This window comes from Anticarsia gemmatalis, chromosome 21 (assembly GCF_050436995.1).
Source record: "Anticarsia gemmatalis isolate Benzon Research Colony breed Stoneville strain chromosome 21, ilAntGemm2 primary, whole genome shotgun sequence".
NCBI classification, from domain to species: Eukaryota; Metazoa; Arthropoda; class Insecta; order Lepidoptera; family Erebidae; genus Anticarsia; species Anticarsia gemmatalis.
In genome coordinates, this window is record NC_134765.1 from 1,993,082 (window position 1) to 2,018,905 (window position 25,824).

General features: G+C 35.3%; 1 protein-coding gene across 1 annotated transcript; it reads right to left on the reverse strand.

The window, feature by feature from the left end:
* Positions 1 to 484: 484 nt before the first annotated feature.
* On the reverse strand, positions 485 to 24,113 carry LOC142982089 (glycoprotein 3-alpha-L-fucosyltransferase A-like). Its single transcript, XM_076128420.1, has 8 exons — positions 23,757 to 24,113; positions 6,978 to 7,249; positions 5,189 to 5,343; positions 3,906 to 4,146; positions 3,388 to 3,585; positions 2,852 to 3,084; positions 2,444 to 2,615; positions 485 to 2,243 (listed from the first exon to the last, which is right to left on the reverse strand). Exons 2-8 carry the CDS (start codon positions 7,155 to 7,157, stop codon positions 2,076 to 2,078), a joined length of 1,347 nt encoding a protein of 448 aa, XP_075984535.1. The 5' UTR covers positions 7,158 to 7,249; positions 23,757 to 24,113; the 3' UTR covers positions 485 to 2,075.
* Between the last annotated feature and the right edge of the window lie 1,711 nt (positions 24,114 to 25,824).

The window sequence follows — 25,824 nt, forward strand, 5'->3', positions numbered from 1 at the left end:
ATGAATATTTAACATAATGTAAACAAGTCTTTGAATAATCTATACTTGAAACATAATTCTTAGGTATAACAATTTTATTTATGGTTTAACTCATTTTTTTTTAACTGTGCACCTGTAAATTTCGGTAAGCTTATAAACAAGTGCACAGATAAAAATATAATATCAAGTTAGATAACACTTGTTCTTTTTTATAATATTGACAAAGATTGAGGAAACACATGGCAGTACTATTTTTTATTTATTGTATATATATTTTAGCCCAATCAAGATTCTGACTAAAAGATACAGATGTGGTTAAAGATGAAAAGGGTAGGGTAGTAAGTAATTTAAATCATTTACAAGAATCAAAGAGTTTCCGTAAAATATATATTGAGAGAATTTAGTTCAGCCTGTAACCAGCAGTGGACAGATTCATGCTATGCTGCATCATTGCTGACAATTAAAACATTTCTTCAGTCTGACTCCAGTGATTTTATTCAAATTATTTTTACTTGCAACTATCGGTGTACAGAGCACCTGTTAAAAACGAACTGCAATCCATTATTCCCTTTGCCGTAACTTCTCTAACGATTTATTCTTATCTAATATCAATTTACGCTCTACTGTATGAAATAACATACATTTACTACACAATAAGAATGAAAACACAACACAACAATAACATACGAAACAAATAAATAGGTATTAGAAAATATAATTCGTAAAATGGAAATATAATAATAATACTTTATTGTTTTCAACATGTACACGTAAAATAAGTTTTAAACTTCGAAGTTAAAAATTAGTCAAAGTTTCGCTCCAACTTTGTGCAAATTGTGCGTTAAGTAAATACAAGATTTTTTGGTATTTGTGCTTTGAAAATGGCTTTATGACTAGACTCACTTAAGTTTAGACAATGTCCATAAATATAGGTAAGTATGTTAGCGAAACCACATAGTTGAACTTTTTCAAAGACAAACCTAGGCACCTGCATATTTATTTACAGTATGTAGGTACCTTTAGATTCCTACTTTCAGTAAAGTAACAAAGCTTTCTTTGTAAATTTTAATTTTACACGTGAATATAAATGTGAGCAATATAAGTAATATAAAATTGACTCCAAAAGTATTGAGAAATATATTAAGTCGGTGTCTTATTGCATAATCATAGTAGGTACCTTTAAAACAACAACGAGGTACTTTTATCCACCACTTAATAAATGCATACAAACTAAAATTGAATTGGTACATAAAATATCCAGTTGCTTAACAATAATGTCAATACAAATAGGAAAGTCAGCATAGAAAACAAACATACTTAAAATCTAATTAATTGATTACAAAAACAATAGTTACACTGTATCAACAAAAATTAAAATGGAATGCTTAATATAACAACTGATAATTTACAAGGTTTTACTAATATTTATTTAGATTTTCTAAATGCAAAAGCGATTTCACTATGGCTTTAGTAGGTATAACAGAGAGAGGAGATCAGGTCTCGTTCACATCAATTTTCCACAGAACGCCAATCCCGCGCTGGGCGCCAACAACATTTATTACCTAGTAATCTAACGCGCGCTTTCGATACGCCTCACTAATCCACGTTACAAAAATAATGTGGGAGAACTCGAACACCGAACACCGGCAATCTAATAACTCAGCCCGATAAAAAGATATTTTTTTATCGATCTGAGTCCAATTAATATAACAGAAGCGCTATCACTGTCGTGTACGCTATGCTTAATGGACGCGATCATATCTTTAGAGTCGTACGATACATATTATTTTACTACATCGTGCCGAAGGAGCACACAATCGGCGGTCGACGTCTTTCAAATGTGTAAGTATTTAGTAAAACCCGTCGACGCTCGAGGCTATCGGTCTAGATACTATGGCAATGCAGGGAGTAGTATCGGAGGATTTCACTCGACATGGAGTGTATTAAGACCAACCGATAGTAAACATCGCACGGCCAGTATCGCGATAGGACCTCGAACGCCGACTTAGACATCGCAAGTAAAACGAAGAGACGGGGAGAAGTCACAATTCACCCGTGAACGTTCATGGTTAGCACAGCGGCGGCGGGCGGGGCGGCTACGTGCTGGGCTCGTCGTGGCCGCGCCACAGCGAGCGCGTGCAGGCGGCGTCGCGCCACCACGCCTGCACGTCGCTGTAGTGCGCGCTGCGCTGGCGTCGCTCGCTCGCGTGCACCATCGCGCACACGCGGCAGAAGAAGTACGTGTTGATGAACTCGCCCGTACCCTGGGAACAACATATTATTAACAGGTGTTTTTATTTGCACATTTATTTGTAAAGGTCATAATGAAACGAATGAAACAAAATAGAGATAGTGAGCGTTAGAATTACTTTTTACAGCCTTGCACCTTAGCTGTAGTTAAAGTCGATCGAAGGACCTGAATAGGCAGGACTCTACACTTTTACATGACAATGCTGCTATTTACCTTCCACTTGAAATAGGAATTATATAAATTATCATCTTCGTCAAGTCGTCTCAGGTACGCCGCGAGTTCTTCGGCATTAGCAAACTCTTCGACGTGTACGTAAGAATTGTGCGGCGCCGCTGCGGCGTACTCCGAGGCACGTGCACCCATCACTATTGGCAGTACGTTGTGTCTGAAATAGGAGAGAAAAAAATACTTATGTAAGTAGCAACGAAACGGGGTGCAAAACTTGTTATTGGCGCCCAACGTGGGGCCAATTAGACGTTTAGTCAATAGTATGCTCCATTTAACTTTATGTGTCGGAATATAGCTACATGAAAAAATCAAGAGTCACAGAGTTGCGGAGCAGAAGAACCAATACACATAAGTTTTAAGTTGCGTTTAAAGTGACAAACTTCGTGTACTTACTGTAGTCCATTGACAAAGAATTTCTCAGTGATATAATCGCGGCAATTAGAGTTTTCGAATGCGAGATAGAACTTGTATTCTCTATCCAGCATCTCGAGACAGTTGGGGTCAGTCCGTGGACAGTGGTGGGAGCCGCAAGCGCCGTAGATGTCCACTTGGATGAACTTGCTGAGTTGGCGCGCGTATTGCAGCCGACGGTTCCGAGCGTGACAGTTTGATACGAACCACGCTACCTGCAGGCAACATTAAAGATTTCGATTAATTTAATTATAAGGTACATTGATTGCAAGGATTGTAACTACAAAAATATGTATTAATCTAACGTACCTACCTATATCAAGTAAACGATTTTTGTAGGCAATAAAACAGGATGCATTTCTCAAAACCGTAACGATAATAGTTCAAGGTCGGAAAACAATACATTTTGTGATTGCTTAAAATCGAATGGTAATGTTTTTGCTAGTTACTCCAGACAGTATATTTCAATTTAGTTCATTTTCTTTGATTCACTATAGTACAATCATAAATAGGTATACCTTTTTAGTTTTATTTGCTGCATAATTTCTATCAAGATCTTTCTCAGTGACGAGTGGATCATAGTAGACCCATCTTTCGTAAGGAGCGACGATGTCAGAGTCGCGGCGATACGTTGACGTCCAGTTGAACACGTCGAGCGACGATGGACGCAACGAAGCCGTGTGATACGGGCACTCGAGGTAGTAGAGGATCCAGATCTGCAATAAAAACAGTAATGTACTAAGAATTTGTAGCGGTTGGTGGTAGCACAAACGTATCACATAGTTTCTCTTTTAGGCGTTTGGTATTCTTTGTATGAAATTCCCTTCTGTGACGTAAATTAATAATTTAAATTAGTACCGCAATGGCATTATTGATGGTCCACTAACAGTGAGGCGTCAACAAGCAGTATACGAGCCAAAATTAAAAATCTGCCCTATTATAGATACTAAGTATACTATACTAGATATTACTGTTCTTTTTTTGGCAAACGAGGATAAATCTATGTTCAAGGTGCTTATTAAGATCTTAAACTTACTTGATTAGGTGAACGGTTTATATTCAAAACAGTGTGATGGTCTTTGTAGATGATAGCGTCTGCATTGCTAGCGTCCCTCAGGTCCGCGGACAACGAGCATCGGTCCACTGGACACTTGTTACGAACAAACTCTGTGCGTCCTGCGGCCACGCCCCACGCTCCGAAGCCGTTAGCCAGCAATATTTTCTTGATAGGAACGTCTTCGTCTTTTGGAAGCGTGTACATTAGTTGCTGAACCACTCTGAAAATGAAAAATATTCAATGAAATTACGAAAATTTTATGAATTTGTTTACATTTTACTATATTTTGTGGTCATAAGCGGTAGTGAAAATTGTTGTCGATCGGTCTTGGTTTCTTTCTTCAATTCGTGCTAATTGGTAACGGATTTTAACATTTTCCTTACGATAATTCTCAAGTAAGAGGTTGTTGTCGTGGTCGGTTTAAAGCAAAAGAGTCACCCACCCATTCATTACTTGGGAATAATATGACCGATGTTACATAGGTGTACAAAAACTGTAACAATTTAACAGGACTAAACAAAACTAAACAGGAGGGCTATGTAGCGTTATAATACAATATTATTCTTTTACTTCTCAAAACATACCGAAAAGTTAAATTCTAACAAAGTAGATATAAGTACCTACTTATAACGTTTATCAAAGCGACGGGAGCGAAATAAATCCACAGCTACTGACATAAAAGCGTATAAGTTACACGTACGCAATCAATAAATATCTGTAAGTCTCGCAAATATTTGTCCCAAGCGAGAACGTCTTGTTCCCAAGCGGGGAAGCTTGATTTTCCTCCTTCAAAGAAACCTCGGGCAAATAAAAATATCTGCCCTGATGAATATAGATTGATTGCCAATGTTTGTATAAAACTCCGAATAGACTTTATTTGATAGAGCCTAGAATAGAATTGGATATTTGTGATGGACTAGAGTCTATACATAAAAGCGAAAATCTGAAATTCATATTTTGGAGAATATTTTCATTTATTTATTACCAGATTTCGCTTTTATTTACCTACTTTAGAAGGAAATTCTATCTAAGGATATTCTATTATATTTAACTCGTGAAAACTTTTTTATTTGTGTGCCTGTATACGTAATATAATTATAGTGCCGAGCCTTGCGACAAACTTTGCAGTAGGAAGCAATGTAGGCAATGTATATGTACTTACGTATGGAGTGGTGGTTACAAAGCAGAAGGAAGCCGTCGTAAATCTCCGACACCTATAAATTTCCTATAGAATTATGTTCCGTTTTGAGCTAAATACCAACCTGTCGTCTCCAGGAGCGTCTTCAGGGAACAGCTTGGCGTGAGGGTCGCTCTGCCAGGGCCGCTGCTCCCCGCCCCGCATGAACCACGGCCGGCGAGACACCTCGTCGCCTCCTTCATGGTTCACCGGGTAGTCCGGCTCTGTCACGATCGCATTCTAGATACAAACAAGTATAATCTGAATATAAATAAATCAGATAAACTATTAACTAACAAGTTTCTTCCTGGAATGAAAGAATGGTTAAGTCTGATCTATCTATTTCACCAAATTTCGGCCATGGCGATCTCTTCAACTCCTAATCAGATTGGCGCTGATGCACGCATGCATGGCACGGAGAGGGCTCATATTGCCAATTTTAACAGAACACAAAGTCTTAAGTCTACTATGCTGGCTAAGTAAAGAATTGTACCTACGCATTTCGGCATAAAAATAACATGGAAAAGGTATTGCCGTGTTGCAGTGAACGGTCGCAGTTCATTGATAAATTCGAAACAATATCTCCATAGTCTGCAATATTCCCATAACGATATTTATTTATATATAACAAGATGAATGTTTACCAATATTTCACAATGATACCGGTACCTAATACCTCCCACCGTAGTGGCGTAGGAATCGTTTTTACAAACAATATACAATAGCCAGACCCGAATCCCAAATAGCAGTCATAGTGGCTTAGCCACACTATCGTACCATTGCAGACTATACTTAATGAAAACTATCTGTTTTAAGTCGGTATGTTAATTGTCAATTGTACGAAGGCAAGCTAATATTTCAGTCTAAAATACTGATTTATGATCTGTATAGCATTAATTTACTTTGTAGACGTCTGCGAAAATCTCGCTTAGGCAGTTCTCATAATATTCAGTATAAACACACTACAACATATCAATTTTCGTCTCTAAATATAATTGGAGATCCCTGAGAAATGAGAATTGATTTTTTATTGTACAAAACAAATGTAAATTCTTAGCGTAACTTGTTATGTAAACAAAAGTCATTTTTACAGATTTCAGTGCTCGTCTTTAGTCGTTTTTGAAAGTCAGTATTTTAACAGTAGGCTAATTTTAAGAGGTTACGTCTCCCACTGCTTAAAGTTTCCATCAAAATAAACCGTCTGTGCAGTTTTTAAAAGAGTGTAAAAAAACAGCAAACCCGTCATTTTTATGCCCTCTAGTAACGTATAGGTAGTACTTAGTTTCCTATTAACTAGTCAGTGTCGTTGACAAGAACAGTCAGCGACTGTGAGAACATCCGCCGAGATCCATTGCCACTAAGCTATGTTATGATAAATTAAAGAAAATAAGTACCTGTGAAAGAGCACGCACTATATTCTTATTAGGTACTTGATAATATTATCTTGCATAAATAATATTGAAAAACACATCGTATCGTAAGTATTTTTCAATAGCAATTATTATTAGTGGATGTCAAACTATATTAATTTTTAATCTGGCTGGGACTGATAAAAAGGCCGCCTTAAATATGTACCTAAGTATGTGGAATGTGTATGTAAAGTCCCTTAATACATACCTAATACGGTTTTATTATCACGTTAAAAGGCATTGCTTTAATATAAAAATATAATAATTATCGCGTAAAGAAACGTTTTCACTTAACTTGATTTACTCTTTAATATTACAACACTGCCATACATATTGTAAGCGAATGAAAAAACGAAAGTTAACGAAATAGAGCGAAAGATGTTCACGGAAACCTTTTCACTTTCACATCCCTTGTACATTAAGCGCAGAACCTTGTTATCTTTAAGAAACACAAAGTCGGTTTACCTGCAAGACTTGTAGATGAGTATCATCTTTGAGGGGTAGTGTAGGCAAGGGGCTCCTTGGCGAGGGTGCGAGGGGAGGCGGGCGCGGCAGCAGCAGCAGCGCCAGCGCCGTCAGCACCAGCGGCAGCAGCAGCGCCGCGCGGCGCAACGCCCGCAGTGCCCGCGCCGCCCGCACCCACATCGCAGCCGAAGGTTATCCCACCCGCGCCTCGCCACCATCAACCCCTGCCTGCATCCCTGCCTCTACTATCTCACTGTGATGATTGTTGACATCTACGAACAAAACAACAAATACGTGATTAGCTATTGCAATTTTGAACAATTAAGTTAAATAAGAAGTAATTAATTTTGAAGAATCAATAAGTTTGGTACCCCAGGTTGTGGAGGAAGAAGAAATAAAGGCTAAGGGCTTTCTACTCGTCTTTTTTCTCTTACCAAAAAGTTCACAACTAAGTGTCAAGGAACAGACGGCTTTTATGATACCTTTAATATTGAATGATATGCTCGAGGGAAAGTTTCATAAAAGTTTGAAAGTAGGGCGTTATCAATATGACGACTATTCACGAACCCTTAACGTTTCGGAGTATCTCACCTTGGTATTCATTGATACTCTTGTAATGTTTTATTCGACCTTAGATCCCTTAGAACCACACAAAAATTTTGCAGGTATAAAGCATTTACAGACGTTCTCACGCGATCATTCTCACAGAAATACATACAGCGAATTTCTCAAATACTTCCTGATATATCATTATCCTGCTACCTAAATTTTGATATCTGGTTGGTACTTAATAACATTATAAGTATAAAATAGTTATACAGTGCTTTCGCTATAACATTTGTGTAAAATTTCAGATCTATAAAAATATTATAACAATGTTGTGATAGCAAAAGTCACAGCGTATTTGCAAAAGTCAACAAAGACAACTGGAGGACCATCGATCATTGATATATATTTTTTATAGACTTATTTAGTCCTTATTTACATTAAATTTGTATTCGTTTGAACAGCGGCTTTAACATTTTAATTTATATAACCTTAAAAAGATGTTTTCATTGTTAAATTACTCACACATTACCATTACTATAAAATACCTAATTATCGAAGTTTTTCAAACAATAAAACCATATTGTGTTATTTACTCAATATGGTTGACTGTAGTAATGATGAAAAATACAAAAAGTACCTAAAAAGGTGCTCATAATATGTTTATATTTTCAGTAGGTTTGTTGAACTTGGTTCTATTTATTATGAAGTACACTGCGGCTGCTTGAGGCATGCTAATTTGATACCGTTTTGTCGCATTGCGCGAACATGTTAAAAAGTAACGTTCTACCGATCGATATTTACTTATCAGTTATACAAATTATCTAGTTCTAGTTACCGTAAGTACGGTTTCAAGTCGAGTGGAATTCTATTGCATTGGCAATGGTCTGTAGATTACAACTGATATAGATTGATAAAATAACAAAAGTAAATAGTTAGGTACCTATTACATGTCCATTTTTTTTTGTAAATTCTCTTCAATAGTTATATAAAAGGTTGAAAAGGAAGGTTGTTTCATTAAAATTTGTGACTTCATTTACTTAGTTAAAAATATGCAACGGGTTTAAAAGTAATTAGTTCTAATCCCGGTTATAGAATCTATCTAAGTGCAGATTATAATCTAAATTAGTTCCGTAGTTCTTGCTTAAGATAGTTATTGCATGCATGCATACATTCTCACAAACTTTCGCATTTATAATAACAGTACTGGCTATTTACCTTACACTAAAGAAAAAGTATATGTGCTCTACAACTCCCAATGACATGTAAAACGAGAAAAAATATAGCGTTTTATGCACGACTAGCTGTGCCCGCAGTTTCACTCGTATTTATGGTGATTACTTCGCTCCCAATGGTCGTAATGTGATGTCAGCAGTTCAGCATGTTTCTCATGAATAGCTAAATGGATATAAAACAAAATATTTCAAACCTGGCTGTTTGTTCCAGAGATTGGAGTGCACAAACAAATGAAAAGACTACACTTTTGTATATGTATTAGTACCATACCAGTGGAAATAAAATAAAATAAATAAATATTATTGGACAACTCACACATGGTCTTTTGATTCCAAACTAAGCAGAGCTTGTACTATGGTAACCAAATAACTGATAAACATACTTATACACTTCTAAGTACATAATTATATAGATAAATTGACAACCAGGCTCAGAACTAATACTCGTGCTCATCACACAAAGATTTGTCCCGGGTGGGATTCGAACCCACCACACGTGACGCTACGGTTGTAAATGCCTGTCTACAGTCCAACAACTTGGTAGAGAGTGTTTTATGCAGGGCAGTTCGCGGCTGTCGAAGGTATACAACATCAGCGACCCGCAGGCTTGTCCTGAAGGGAATCTGTTTGAAACTGCTACTTTATTATACATGAATTCCTGACCTTTAATCGTTATCTATAAAAATAGCGCATAATAAGCCCCTAATAAGCAAGAAGTTTACAGAAGCAGTACTAATGATTTTTTTTATTTACCTACGCAGATATGTGTTGGTCATACATATTTAGGTCAACATAATAGTCATAGCCACTTGAAATATTGATTAGGTACATTATCTGTTATCGATGAACAACGAGTATTATAATATTACATTTATCGTTATCACTTTATCGCACTGGGCGGAAACAATCGGGAATTATTGTTTTTTTAATAACTTGTAACTTTTTAATCATACTAATGAATCACAGTATGTGATAACAAAGGAATGGTAATATTATTCCTCCTAAATAAATATAATATACGTTTTTTTAAGCACGCCAATTGGAACACAACTGGCATTAATTACTTTTCACTTGTGAAAACCGAGTCTGGTGCCGGTATTATTCGATAAAGAATTGACAAAGATTGAAGTGCATATTTCTTCAATGTTAAGTGTACTAAATCGACAGTCAGTCGATTTAGTACAAGATGTGAGATGATTGAGATGCCTCTTATGACTGCAATACTATCATGATGTAAGTAGATGCTCCCATCATGCTTCCAATACACTTGTTATGTTATTAGCACCTTTATATTGATTTAATTTATTTATATTATACCTATGTGTGTTCGGTAGTGTTGGTAGCGGCTCCTTACATCATCAAAGATTTATACCTAATAGAAAGATTGTTAAAATTAATTGGCGATTAAAAAGAGTGGCCTGGAGTTTCTTGCCAGCTCTTCTCATTGGCCCTACCTTCCGAACTGGCGGTAAATTCACTCTCTGTATCATTGACTATCATAAGTGTCAACATTTGACCTATATGAATAAATGATTTGATTTTGATTTTGATTTTGATGTCGTCAAAATATTAAAACAAAACTATGATTGCCGGGACCGGTAGTTCTTTAACCTTAAATACTTATTGTAAAATAGAACTAGTTATGACAGGTACATCTAAGCCAATTGAAAAATGAAGTCTATTTCAAATTTAGATAAAAGTCCGAGAATTAATTAAGGCCTACATGATTAAATAGTCACTGGCATGAAATCAAATTATTACGGCATACATGTCAGACTCGTAACAATTCACAACTGGCGTTGCTGCGATAAAATATGACGACTGTAGCGTCTATATCAATGCTTTTGATCAAAGCAAGCTTGAACTATGAAAACAACGGTCCTGATATTGTAAAATTATTATTTTATGATTCACTATGGGAATTAGGTACTTATTTTACTATATAGCCTTACTTTTCACTTAAAACCCCTTTCTATTCTGAACGAATTAGTCTGTAGTTTCTGCCCATGACTTAATCGGAGTGGACAGGTTTCTCTGGATAAAAGTATCCTAGGTGTTAATATAGGCTATAAACTTTCTGTCTACCAAACCCCGGTTATTAGTTTAAATAGCGTATAAGATAATCAATGTCTTCAAATACGTTCGCGTTTAAATATCAATAGGATAACTATTAAATAATTTGTAATACTTATTTAAAACCTAAAGTATTTTACTAATGGAAAAAGTAAAAGTATGTAACGCTAAAACACGGTCCTTTGTTTTAAACAAGGTGGATGTGTGGTCATTATTCAAACGGGACAATGGTTGGGCAGTGTGTCACTTAGCTATAGGGTTGCCAACCATACTCTTACATAATATTGTACTCACTCTAAGGGCCTTTCACAGTCTATAAATGTTAAAGTAAATAAAATAATAAAGTGTCAGGTAACCTACGTCCTAAATAAAGTGACAGTAAATGTATCAATACAATTGTGAAAATTACATGTGATAAGCTAATTTAAAGATACTTAGAGGCGGTGAAACAGGGCCTGTATCATGTAGGTGTACTCTATGTTCTATAATACTAATAGTGCACTCTACTTTATTACACAACTAGATGACCCGCGCAACTTCGCTTGCGTCACATAAGAGAGAATGGGTCAAAATTCTTCGCGTTTTTGTATCATTTTTTACGAGAACTCTGCTCCTATTGGTCATAGCGTGATGATATATATGCCTATAGCCTCCCTCGTTAAATGGGCTATCTAACACTGAAAGAATTTTTCAAATCGGATCAGTAGTTCCTGAGATTAGCGCGTTCAAACAAACAAACTCTTCAGCTTTATAATATTAGTATAGATGTTTACCGTAGTACAAATCAGATTGTTCTTATAATTTACATGTTCTCTTTTCTATGACGCTTTACTCTTTATTTACATTCTCTATAGTGTTTAATAAAGTTGGCAACCATACTTCGACTATATTTTTATGGACGTCGACAGTTACCGGACCTAGTTTTTTACGCATTTACACATGTATTTTTTATTACACTAGCTAAAATGAAACTACATGCTTAGCTAATAAGTAACAGTTAATTAGTTCTGCTCATTTTGTAAAGAGCCTCGGTAATTGACGAAGAGCTGCTAGTTACTACATCATTACGGTATGGAATAACTGTAGCGCTATTTTCTAGAGGCGGTACTATTGACTAACAAGCGTTTGACGGTTAAAATTACTTGAAGAAAAACGCTAGAAGCGCTCTTCCTGGCTATTTGTCTCTAATGGTGGTGGGGTCCGCCTTCCCTAATCTCTCCCTCCACTTCGACCTATCCTTGATATCGTCTTCTTTAACCTCACATGCCTTCATCGATAGGGCAAGACATTTTCCCCAAAGTTTTGTTTGAAGAAGACGGCTGAACAATAGTGAACAAGTTTCAAGAGCGTCACTATTGTCGCATTATGTTTTAACAGTCCTTTCATTATTGTTGTTTTTGGGCTAAGGCTGCGTTTAACGGAGCTACGTAATACTATTAGAAGCTATATCTTAATCGCAAGTACGGGATTAAAGTATTCAATAAATTCAAACGATTAGATGATTAAGGGCTGTTGCAGATAAAAAATGACGCAATGGTTTTTCTTATCTTATTCTATAAAATGATTAATGAGAAAGTCTCACTGTCTGTCTGTAACGCTTTCGCGGGTAAACTTACACTATTTTCATTAAAAAATGCATGGAATTAGTGGAAAACTCCTGCACTGCACTGCACTGAAATAAGTACAGTGTGTGTGACTAAAATGTTTAAGTATATTATTTACTGTCTTTGTTCCTAAACATAACTGAAGCTTGCAAGAGTTATGAGGTAATAATTGACCTTTGAAAACTGGAAAATCTAATATTGACACAATTACCTAATAATGAATTACAATATGTCGGTTGAAATTAATGAACAACAGATTAAATGGAATATCTAACAGTTTATTACGGGAAAACATGTCCAAATATCTGTTAATATGCAGGTATTATATTAATTAAACCGTTTTGGTACTAATCAAAATTACAAATATGGGTAAATTCAAGGCAAATAAGGTAAAATCAGACAGCAGGTTTTCTGGTCATTCAGGCTGCCTGAGTTTTGTTTATTAGAAATAAGTACAGGTTCCATTATTACACCAATACGAATTAATGATTTTTTTCTTTCACTATATTCATGTTTTTATCAATGAAATCGACTTTAATATAGCGTAATTAACTAACCCTGTGTCCACACAAGCCTAGTCCATTATTCCGAAGTGTGACAGCAATGGTTTAAAACAAATCTTTCATTATCCGGGGACTAAGTCATTGTTTTTCCAATGAAAATTGAAACGAGCTGCGAACATAAACTAGTTTAAGATAACATTATGATTTCACAGACTAATAAATATCATGTAATAAAGATTTATGTGTATTACTGGCTTATCTGTTGTTAATACTAAACGTTGCTATAACGTTGTTAACGTGATATTTTATCGCTGTATTTCAATTGCTCCAATTTGGTTTTACAATAGGCTATTCCTAATTCACATACGTTTAGATACAGGCGCCATAAACCTTAATTTTAGCTTGGACTGTACATATTTGCGATGTAGTCATCTCTGTTTGAGAAATTGCATGAAATAAAAGTTTTTAAGCCTTCGCGGTTTGTACACATAATACAAAATGACTAAACAGGTGAATCAATCAAAATCAAAGGCCTTCGAGCGGCTTGAACAACTTTGACACTAGGTTGACCGCGAACCATACGATAAGAAGAAGAAGTATTTAAGAAGTAAGAAGTAGTTAATTGCATAATAGGTACTGATGTACAATAGTAGTTGAAATAAAATGTTTAATTATAAATATGGACATTTGCTATCAGGTATTATGAAAGGTATACAGACTGTACAGTCAATTAACTGATAACATATCGTTTTTATTTTCATTTCAGATTAAAATTGATATGTTGTATCGTTGTATGACATAGAACTAATGTATCCAGCTGATGTTAGCTACTAACTGAGTTTACTAACTTGGTTAGAATTTATTCTTTAAGTAACGGCCCCAACCCGCAATTGGCCAGCGTGGTGGACTCGAGGCCTAACCTGTCCTTCATTATAGGAGGAGATCCTTGTCCACTAGTGGGACATTAATGGGTTAAATTTATAGTAACCGTGGCCTATGTTTAGAATTTTTCGATCGAAAGGGTTCGAATCCCATAGCACTATCTACGTGAACCCACTCCTAACTAAATCCTTTGAGCTTTAAGAGGGGTTTTCAGGATTACAAGTCTTGTCTTAAAATTGTATTAGTTGAGATACGACTTTGGAACTATTTAATATTATAGGTTAAATAAAAAAAAATCGTTGTAGAAGTGTTATATAGTTCAAACCACAAAAGATTATTCTCATGAAAAAAAAAGACGTTGAAGTAATCTTACGACCACCTGCATTTAGTCGTATTTATGTTAATTTCAAAACAGAACAAAGCTTTCTAAGCTGTCTTTAAAATGTCAATACAAATATAACGCATACCATAATAAAATATAATCTAAACGACAACGATGACACCATAATGACCATAATCCAAATGACGATGACAGATAGTAATTCGATATTCATTGCGTGATTCCAAATACCAATGGATGTTCAAAGTTCACGGTAAAAGCTGATAAAACAAGAGATGGAATTAACTACATATATATTAGCTTAGCCTTTGTTCCAAACTATGTCGGAGTCGGCTTCCAGTATCACCGGATGCAGCTGGATACCAGTGTTTTACATGGAGCGACTGCCTAAGTTTCAAGCTTCTGACTACTGTTCACGACTGTCAAAGATCTTCGAAAATGACAGGTAGGACCCACAATTTGACGTGCCATCCGAAACACGGAGGAACTCGATACGTATAAGATGGTCACCCATTCCAACCTCGGCAAGCGTGGCTTCACCTCAGAGAGGCTTAACCTGGGATTTGCGTGGGAGGTACCAACTTATACCACTGGCCTATCACTGCTAACTACATATATTTGTTGATATATAATGAGCAAGAATGGGAGCACGTGTAGGGATAATAGCAGGCAAAGTACCGTGTTAATGCGCAATGTAACCACATGCTGTGTTGGTACAGATAATGTCACACGCATGTGGCGACCTCTGCTGATAAAGCCAGTGAAAGTTAACCGCCTGTTTTTTAGAGTCCCGTACTTAAAAGGTAAAAATGAAACCCTATATGAGCCTCCGCTGTCTATCTGTCTGTCCGTCTGTTACCAGGTTGTATCTTATAAACCGTAATAGTTAGGAAGCTGAAATTTTCACAAATCATGGCAGATAATTTATTCACATTTTACATATAACAATAAATATTAAACTAAAACATAAAATTATTAAGGGGGGCCTCATACAACGAACGTGTTTTTGTATTTTTTATTATTTATATAGATGGTATGGAACCCTTCACGCGCGAGTCATACTCGCACTTGGCCGGTTTCTTATTTACATAATAATACATACCAGGCAACTGTAACCAATTGATGTTCTTACAAACTTCACGACGTTTACCTTGAATAAGCTAAATATCGATTTCGATACTTGCATTTTAAGTTGAAAGTCTGTTAAGTAATACTTCAATGAGACGGAGGTAAGTTTGTTTTTAAAAGCAGGTTGTGCTTTTGTAATTAACAAGTAAACTGCACAAATATTGCATAAAAATAAGTGGGTTAAACATTTTATATAGCAATTGAATCTTTACGGTTCGTTGATAATTCGTAATGGCGTCTGTTCAGAATACTCAGGCGTTGAATACAATAGTTATTACCATTATTAGTATATGTCGGCACATTCTAATGCATATTTCACATCCGGTGCAAAATGCTACATAATAATATTTAAATTGAACATGCCGCGTTTTGTACGGTTATTCAGTGATTTGTCGATTTAACAAACAATTATCGTAATTGTCAATGGTCGTAACGCATGTTTTGTTGCTGTTTCGCAAACCGGCGCAGTTTTATTAAAAGAAAATTTTATAGCGACGTTATAATCGTTTGTTGTTGGAAACAAAGCGCTGTTTTTTATGCTTTGAAGTCAATTGAGAAAAGTGAGTCTGTGAGAATCAGTTGATGAGTTGTGACAGCCAAGTTGTGTGTTACTCTACTTAGGTAATTACTTTCCAATAATGCTTTACTAAGAGAGTTGGTTAAAGACACATCGCATTAGTAAACAATCGTATAAATTGGCTTTAAATAACAATGGAGTATCTCTCAAAATTATTTAAGGGTTATAGAAATAACTAGAGGTTTGTATTAACAGACTGGTATATACTTGAAAGTGTTGTTTTACCAAAATAGGTTCTTTAAGTCCGTGTTTCCAAGTTGATATTTGTCTATTAATATATTTGATATGGAACTTAGTTATGCAAAGTTAGTTTACAGTGTAGTTATTGAAGCGTTGTTATGATGATTTAGCTATTTAATAAATCAGTAGAATAAGGAAGTAGTTTCTCTATCCTTCATGAAAATAACATTTATTGCAACTACAGACTTACTATTGCCCGCGTCCGTGTCCATGAATGAGTCCGCATGGACTTATAAGGCTTTTAATCCCATTTCCGCGAAGCAAACTATATGATGTCCCTTCTCGGGTTTCAAACTATCTTTGAACAAAATTTAAACTAAATCCGTTCAGTGATTTAAGTGTAAAGAACAGACAGAGTTACATATGTACATTATTTTCGAATTCATCATATTAGTAGTATTACTCTATTTAAATTAGCTGTAACAGCTGTGTTTTTAAAATTCTGAGGACGAGCGACAGTGGCAGTGAATAGTTTGACATAGACAGATCGTGGCCTAGGTACACTAAGGCTTTTTAGTATCGAGACAAAGCCGCCACGGGCAAACTGGAGCAAATCCGTGTCAGAGGTGCACGCGCTCTATTGTCTATCGAACACAGGCTTGCAAATGACTCTACTCGCTGTCTGTACCGTTGACTTTTCATATTTATGCTGTAAAAAATAGGAATATAAAGGTGGAATATGTTTGAAGGCTGATGGGATATCATATGTGGTCATAATCTAGTTTTTTGAAGCTGGTTTTTAACACTATATTAATACTCTAATCATTCAGAATAGGAATAAAGTTACGACTAAGTTGATAGATGTTATGTTAACGCAAGTTAAGGTATTGTAGCCAATTCATATCAATATAATACGTATGAAACTCTTCCGTTACTGGGCGAGTTACACTGACTGATGGACAACGCACAGTTGAAAACTATTGAGCGTAGAAAGTTGAAATTTTGTATGAAGGTTCCTGAAGCGTAGAGGAGAACCAAGAGAGGATTTTTGGAAAATCCACCCTAAAGAGGGTAAAATATAAAGTAGTGAGGTGTTTACTTAATCTTAGTCATTTATCTATTGAAATGCAACACTGAACTGTAAAGAAACATAACACATTTGGTGTTTGGAAAAGTCACAGTTACTCTGTTTGTCAACGATTACCAATTTCTTAGGATTGGTTTGCTTGAAAGGGAACGAAATGACTCTTGTATAAGTCAGTAGTAAACAATCAAAAGAACTTGTATGTATACACATAATTATGCGGTTTTAGTATCGTGGTAATATTAGCTGTTAATGAGGAAAGAAATTAACGTTTTACAAGAGCGATATCGTATATAAGTACATTATGGTTAATTACCACCATTATATAACGTTATATTTAATTAATAACTACAATTCTGTTATGTCTCATATAGATACTTCATACTAGTAAGCCTATTAGCAGATACAAGACGAAAGAAGAAGAAAAATAAAAATGTATTTCCGACCATTAAATCATTTAGATGATTGATCATTTGATGTGGTCTGCAGTGGCATTTCAAGGTTTGACTACAAACGCAGTTTAGATAGTTTAAATCCTAATCTTCCACAGAATACATAATTTTTTTATCAGTATCCTAGCAGATGAACAATCATATCATCATCATATTTCATCTCGTCGTCCGGCAGAGTTTTGAATACGACGGGTCTCAAGATTTATGTGGGAGATGTTTTTTGTGGTTGTGCCTCTAGACTCCCCGTATCCGTCATTGCCCATACTCCACCTCACCACCAACAGTACCTCACTATGGTTTATTCTATGCTAGACATAAATTATGACAGAATGACAATTATGAGGAGACAATGGACGTTATTTTATATAGTTTTAACACTTTTTACCTCCAATAGGGGATGGGAAGTCGGAAAAACCTCTATATGTTTTTTTTTTACACATAGAAATGTCGCATATGTCCAGTCGTACTTTGTCCACGTCGAGCACGTTGTCCGAGCGCGTAAAATCTTAACAATAGTATTCTCGTGTTGGAAGTATGTTCGTAAACGTGTCATCTGTTTTTCATAACATCCTATCGTTATTTCGTTGAGAGATATGCAAACATATTGCATTTGTAACATTATTTAAATACTTATTGATTATTTCTATGCATCCATACTTAGCTGCATAAATTCGCATAGGATCAACAACAAATAACGCCATTTTGGTAAAATGTCTACAATTTTTATTGTCATACATGTATCTATAAATATAGACTCTACCTAATTACATAAGTTATCATCCAACTTCAAAAAGTCAGTGTGAGATGTGACCCTAGGATTGAAACCCTCGATCACAGCTGGATGCCGAAAAACAGACTCTGATACCTCTCGATCACTGCATTTAAATTAACTACACTAAAATGTATTGTATTAAATACTAGGTATGGTCGTTTGACGTGGTATCGCAACGTGAATAATTCTCGATGGCAAACTGGAAACAAACATTCTGATAACGACGTAACAGTCATTTATAAGTAATTGATTTCTATGAAGAAATCAATACACTGCGCTACGGAAACAAAGGTAATAGAAAATGAATGTAAAGAGTTTTCACTACAACCAAGGTTGTTGAAGAAATGTAGAAATAACAAAAGTATTTGTATGTTTTTGTACGACAGAAGAGTCTATAGAAGCGTTTTTTACCTGAATAATTTACGTAAATCGTACGTTCTTAGTTAGAATAGTTAGTAAATTATTGTCTATGAATTCGACAGCATCTATGTACTCGTATACTACGCGAACTCAAATTTAGATAAAATGTTTTTTTGTATACCATATTACTTTAAATATTTTTTTAAATGCCATAAAAAGGTTATTTTTAATACCATTAAAATGTTGAATTCATAGGTATTTCAATTTACTCCGAATTTGCAACTGATCAGTGTGGTGGGAAAACTAAGGACATGGGCTTCTAGAAGTGCTAAAATATCTCCCTGAAAGTAGACCCAGTAAGCTATGTGTATCACATTATTATCATCATTGGGCTATGTCCATCGCATTGCAGACAATGGAATATTCGTAACGAAAGAACATCTTCGTTCCTGGCTTGAAAGGCCTATGCGTAAGGTCTAAGTTATATATTTACTTAGTAGCTAAAAGGTAAACCACAGAAAATTAAATGCGATTCTCATATCCATGTAAAAAACCTTCATGGGTATTGGAGTCACCACAAAATTACTAAAGTACCTACCTAAGTATTTATATCATAAGGCAAAGCCAACTTTGCAAATGTCTTTGTCATTGTTTTCTGATAAGGCAGGGATTCCTTATTAGAACTTGTTTATTGTATACCAACGAGTCGTGTCTTGTGTATTACAATTAGTTGGCGGCAAAAATGACTGGTGTCAAACCTTATTGGCTAGTCCGATCAGCCGGTCCAGGATTTTACTTCGAGTTGTGCAATGACTGAGGATGGAAAGAAGTATCTTGAATTGTTTGAGAGTGATTTAGGGGAGAGCTTGAGCCGACCTTCCAAGAACCGCTAATGGCCAGTCCCAATAAAATATCTCTAGAAAGAGATAGGTCTCCAGAGATAGAACAACCAACACCTAATTTTAAATTTACTGGATATCAGTGTCTAGATGTTGTGCGAAATTAAAATTCTAGAAACAAAACTATTGCTAAGCAATCTCCTAATCTTATCTGTATCTGAAGATATGTTATTGAAATCGGCTGTATATGGATTACTGACTTACGACATAAAGAAAATACCCCCAGATTAAAAATAATCGTCACCAGTCTGACCGATATTGCAATGATCGTGGAACGCGGAACTTACTGTATTTATATGACAAGCAGATGTAAAATAACATTCATAGTTTGGAATCCATTTAGCATGTTCTATTGTAGAATATCGTTCGAATTCCAATGAATTCCAGCTGTTTATATTAATAACATTATTCAGGAGGACTATCAAATTGACAGTTTGTTTTGTCCAGGATTGAGTACAGTGCGAAAGAATTGAAACTATGTTCAATCAGCTATAAAGCTACCTCAAAAACTTCATATTTCATAGATAATATTATTGCTTTTGGTCAAAAGTTCTCTGACTTAATATACAGCAGAAATCTCACAATTTTCATTGATAAAAATGTTTAGAGAATGTAATAGTACCTAAGTACTAACAGTACCTAAACAATATATTCTTGACGCAGACCGAAACTAGTAAAACGAACTAAATTATTTGGAACAGCAACCGTGCAGTACCACTACCTTGCAATTGAAAATTGTTTCAAGTGACAATAAAACGCTGAAAACGAAATTACCAAAGAGATAAGGCAAATTGGAAGTTATTTCTTCTTTTAGAACAACCGTAAATTAACTTAACTAGCACCTATTTTTGACATATGCACGGCACTTGCATAACCGTCACGTCGCAGCAGTCTACAGATAAAGAACGACATAAAACAATTACGTTATTCAAACTGTTTTTTTAATATTATTACAGTTGTTCTGTATTAGGAATAACTTGGCTAGAAGGTCACTGACTGTTTACAGCGCCGTGCGAAAATAAATCTAGGAAAGAAAGAACTCTAGAGCGTTATACACGACTAGTGGTGATTTTTTCATTTTCGAGCAGCATGTAAATTAGTCGATGAACAAAACGGATGGGACGGATAAGATTTACGAAGTTCTTTTAATTGTCCTGGGTCCGCCAGCACCAATACTAGGAAACCTAGTAAGTACATATGAGGAAACGGCACTAATGTTTATGGGAAAGTCTGTCAGACTATCTGTTACACCTTCACAGCTAGGCGGGATTTTATGTTTTTTTTTAAAGACCCATGATTGAACAGAGGTACTTTTCCAAATTGACCCGTAAGCGAATACCTATGTGAATACCCTTATATACCCATGTGAATGAAAGTTCGCACGCAAGCGTACTGCCCGCGCCACACAGGTCAGAAGGTAGGTACATTATAAAGGGGCGGAGTTGTCAATGAACAATTGATATAATTATATACGTAATATCATGCCTGCTTTAAGCGAAGATGTGGGCAGAGGTATCTATATGAAATACTCCCATGTTTCGTCATTTACAATGTTAGTCCCATGTAATAGGGGGCATGCTTTTTGACATGTAGAGGGCATTTAGAAATAAGTATTCTAATATAAAACAAAAATACCAATATCTTTGCCCAACCCGGGAATCGAACTCGAGACCCATGATCAGCAGTCGGATACACTACCAACCGCAAAAAAGATTTTGACTGCCTCTTTGGCTATATGTTTACCTATACTACTGCAATATAACCCAGGTACTTATGAAATACTTATAATAATGTAAGTATATGAATAAATTTCATGTAAATTGAATGCCTGCGTCGTTATAATAAGCTGCCTAAGTATGGCATTGATAAATAAACAATGAACAATACAATAGTTTAGCTTCTATATTGGGGCAGTCAAAGCTAATCATTCATTGGAACTAACTGCGGTAAAGAACTTTAAGTATGGGCGGTGTATAGACAGTATACTTACGGTGGCTAATTTAAGGAAAACACTATTTCACTCTTACCTACATGATGACTGGGGACCCCAACTTTTAAAATATCCTACTAATATTATAAATGCGAAATTTGTGAGTATGGATGGATTTATGTATGTTGATAACGCTGTCACGAAAAAACGAATGGACAGATTTTAATAAAATATTATACTCTTATGGTACATAACCTAGATTAACACTTAGGTTTTTACCATTGCGACATGTTTTTAATTAGACGAAGTCGCGAGCTGAAGTTAGCATATAACTAAAATCCTGAATTCAATGGTAGTCATAATTTGTAAAAATGTAAAGTCTCTAGTACCTAAGCTTTGCTTTTTGACAATACGCAATTCTGGATGAATACAGAATCTATACTAATATTATAAAGCTGAAAAATTGTTTGTTTGATTGTTTGTTTGTTTGAACGCGCTAATCTCAGTAACTACTGGTCCAATTTGAAAAATTATTTCACTGTCAGATAGCCCATTTATCGAGGAAAGCTATAGGCTATATATCATCACGCTACGACCAATAGGAGCAGAGCACCAGTGAAAAATGTTACAAAAACGGTCAAATCATGGCTCTCTTATGTGACGCAAGCGAAGTTGCACGGGTCAGCTAGTATATAATAAACGGACCAAGCTAATCATGTTTTCTGATATAAAATAATAATATGCTTGGTAATGGACCGATCCCGAACGATAGTGATTAAAAATAAACCGACCCTCTATTTCAAGGGTCGATGCGTAATTGTCCTTCGGCTATACTATTAGTTTAACATCATATAAAGACACGATGTTATGATAAGATACGCAATATTTAGAAACAAATTAGAAAATGGAAACCGTGGCACTCGAATGGCGTTATCACAGATACTTCAAAAACTGATAAATAAACTAGAATTCAGTAGCAGACGAGCAAGTAATTAGGGAACCCATTTATGTAATCAGATAAAATATCAAAGGAATAACAACTGTAATTTACGAATCTTATAACGAGTTTTTTTCAACCACTAACTTTGAGATTTCACATATTAAGAATATAAAATCAATATCAGTACCTAAATCAATATTTATGTGTTAAGGCAAATAAAATCTGTAGGCCGAATTACCTAGGGAGCAAAAGTGGGCAGTCTTTGTTATTAAATGTAAACAATATACATAAGGATCCCTTGATACGTTCAAAACATCTGTTAAACTCAGCCTTATGTCAATATAATATGAGTCAAGTCAAATAGTACGTACAACGGTGGCACAGAAGATTCTGTGTGTTAAATGATTAGGTGTAACATATGAGAATGTCGTAGCAATGTCTTCATTTCAAGTGTTTATCGACCCACAGGCCATACAGCTTTTCAGGCACAATAATTATCACTTAAGCATTTGCAATTTACTGCAGAATTTTCCGGTTAAATACTTATGTGTGACATAATATAGTTGTTTTAAGTTTTCACTTATTTTCTCACTATATTCTTATAAAATGAAGTCAAAAGTTAGTCTCATGTCGCATTTATGCGGCGTCGTAAAGATCGATAAAAAACGTCACTTTGTTTGTAACGAATTTAAATCAAATTCAAACAACACAAGGTTACGAACAACGATATTATGTCGTTAACTGTGCACTTATTTATTTCTAACAATAAAACTGTAATAGGCACGATTCAGTAGTTTCACAAAATAACAATATTTGATAGGAAAATCGACTGCATTCTGTACGTATGTACCTACCTACCTATATAGAAAAAAATAATTGTAAATAAATTGACTAAATATGAACAAATACGATATTTAATATTGTGCAAATTTTAGGAGTATGATTAAGTTAACTGAATCAAACAAATACGTTTAGACACGGAAGAAAAAAATATATTTGTCACTGTGAAAATGTTATAATATTTTTGTCAAATATTACAATATTACAAGCCCCTTAGTTTGTTACATTTAGCATTTTAATTTATTAAGTGGCGGACAAAAGATGACACCTTAAAATCATGAAGTAAAAAATGAGAAGCACTCGAATAAATAACATAATTGTACAGGCACGAAATCAAATATTATTTTTGAAACACTGTACCTTAATACATAATTCAATAAACTGACGCAAAAATCAAATAAAAACACAGGTGTTATAATTTACTTTATACTCACATGAAAAATGTGTTGTGTTCACTGATAAACTGATAACGTGTTCCACTGATGGCTTGCTATCATGAAGAGTATCGGTAAAAAATCCAGTGATTCGTGATCTGTGTGGGCACTAAACTATGGCACAATTTTTCAGTGTGGCTTAGCAGGGTGGTATAACGTTTTACGTAGACGCGTCGATATTTGGTTGAGGAGCGAGTGGCGCGCGCTCGGCGAGTTCTAGCGGGTTATTGGCAGTCGCGGGCCGTGGCTGCGTGCGCAACTCGCGTCACGCCGCTGTGCCGCATATCCACACCGCATTGACAGCCACCACGGTGCACACACCCACCGCTCCAGGTACAATATGCCGGCTCCATGCCGCTCCTGACGCTCGTGCCTCCTCCACACTGATATCTAAATCTAATCGTGTTAGGTCAAAGGTTATTTATTATACCAAATCAAAGTTTCATTTACCGAATCTGACATACATTCAGGAATGTAGAGCCTTGATTTTTTCATTATGTTAATTACGTGCTCGGTGGGTAAAATTTTTGAGGTCCAAAATTAAATAAACAGACACATTTAATTAGGTAGATAAGTAAGCGTTTATGTATAAGTTCGTAAAATTTTTCATAAGCGAAACCTGCTGGAACAACCAGCTGTTTTCTTAAATAAAGTTCTATAATGTACCTACTAGGTACCAAGGTAGGTTTGAAATAAATACAAGTAGTAGTACAAGTAGCAAACCTTACACTTAGAAAGGCAACTTTGAGATATTAGTTCATATTATGTCATTTATTTTTTACTATTGTATCAAAATTAAACGATTTGTATGGTCGTTTATGGTTACGTGTGCTTCAATATTATCAGATAAGTACGAACCTATCTTTTAGAAAATACACTTAAATTATAAAGGCATTTGATAGTGATAACATTAAGCAAGTCATAGTAAATACGTATTTCGATTACCCACTTTATAACGCCGCCGTATTGTTTTGAAATTTTCAGTGCGAAAATTATATTAAAAATTTTTAAACATTTTAAAAATTAAAGGCATTTTTAGGAACAATTTATTTAATTTAACTTTGCATAGAGACTCTAGGACTTTAGAAATTAATTATTACGCTATGTCGATATAATACAGTAGCCAGATAGTCGTCATGAATGAGCCTGAATAACCCGCATTCCGCACGCGAATGCAAACTAACTGCACTTTTTAAAAACAGAAAGTAAGTATTGATAATATTAGGGTCTTACGTAAACAGATATAGACCCAAAACATCATTCATTTCGGTGCAGTCGTTTTGACCAGGAAACGTTACAGACAATTATCTACATAGAGCTATTGTAATAACATTAATCAGTACCCAATAGAGTCGTACCCAAGGATAATAGCTATAGCATTTAAATACCTAGGTACGTCAGCAGGATTCAGGTTGGTATATTTTTTAAAACAAAATTTTAAGACTAAGTAAACTTACCGGTCTACCTAAATAACTTAAATGGTCTAACCCGTCTCTACAATATAGGTAGACCGTACGTACCGGTAGTAACGCAAAATAATCTAGACATCATTATAAAATGATGCCCTAATACTGATAACTTTTCGCAATTTCTATCAGTTCTACAAACAGGTAGGTATTATGGATGAGTATATTAAACATCTATTATTCAGTTGTCCATTAGATAAAAGCCTGTTATCTAATGATTGTTAAAAATAGAAATATATTACTAAGTGGTTTTACCTCAAAATGATGTAGGTAGCTAATCAACTTACTAAGTTAGGAAAAAACAAACCGCCTTTAATTTGATTTTATGTTCAATTCATTCGGCAAAGAGTCTCATCATCAACCTGGCCTTTTTCCAACCATGTTATTGGCTTCCAGTCTCACCGGATCTAATGTTTTTCCTAAGATTATTTAATTAAATCCCGCAACATATGGAGAGCTAAATGCGTCAAATCTGTCTGGCGTCAAATCCTCTATCTAGCACGTATTTTGTAAAGAATATTTACGTGATAGTATGTCACCATATTTCTTTACATTTGATGCAAATTAGAGCCGTCTATTCTGGTCTTCGACAATCAACATTC

Bases quoted from the DNA above. Each gene is read 5' to 3' on its own strand.
- LOC142982089 (XM_076128420.1), bottom strand. From the start codon at position 7,157: ATGTGGGTGCGGGCGGCGCGGGCACTGCGGGCGTTGCGCCGCGCGGCG. The intron at 4,147-5,188 runs GTTGGTATTTAG...TTTCATTTTCAG, and splicing joins GACGCTCCTGGAGACGACAG to AGTGGTTCAGCAACTAATGT. The intron at 3,085-3,387 runs GTATACCTATTT...TGTTGCCTGCAG, and splicing joins CAGCAAATAAAACTAAAAAG to GTAGCGTGGTTCGTATCAAA.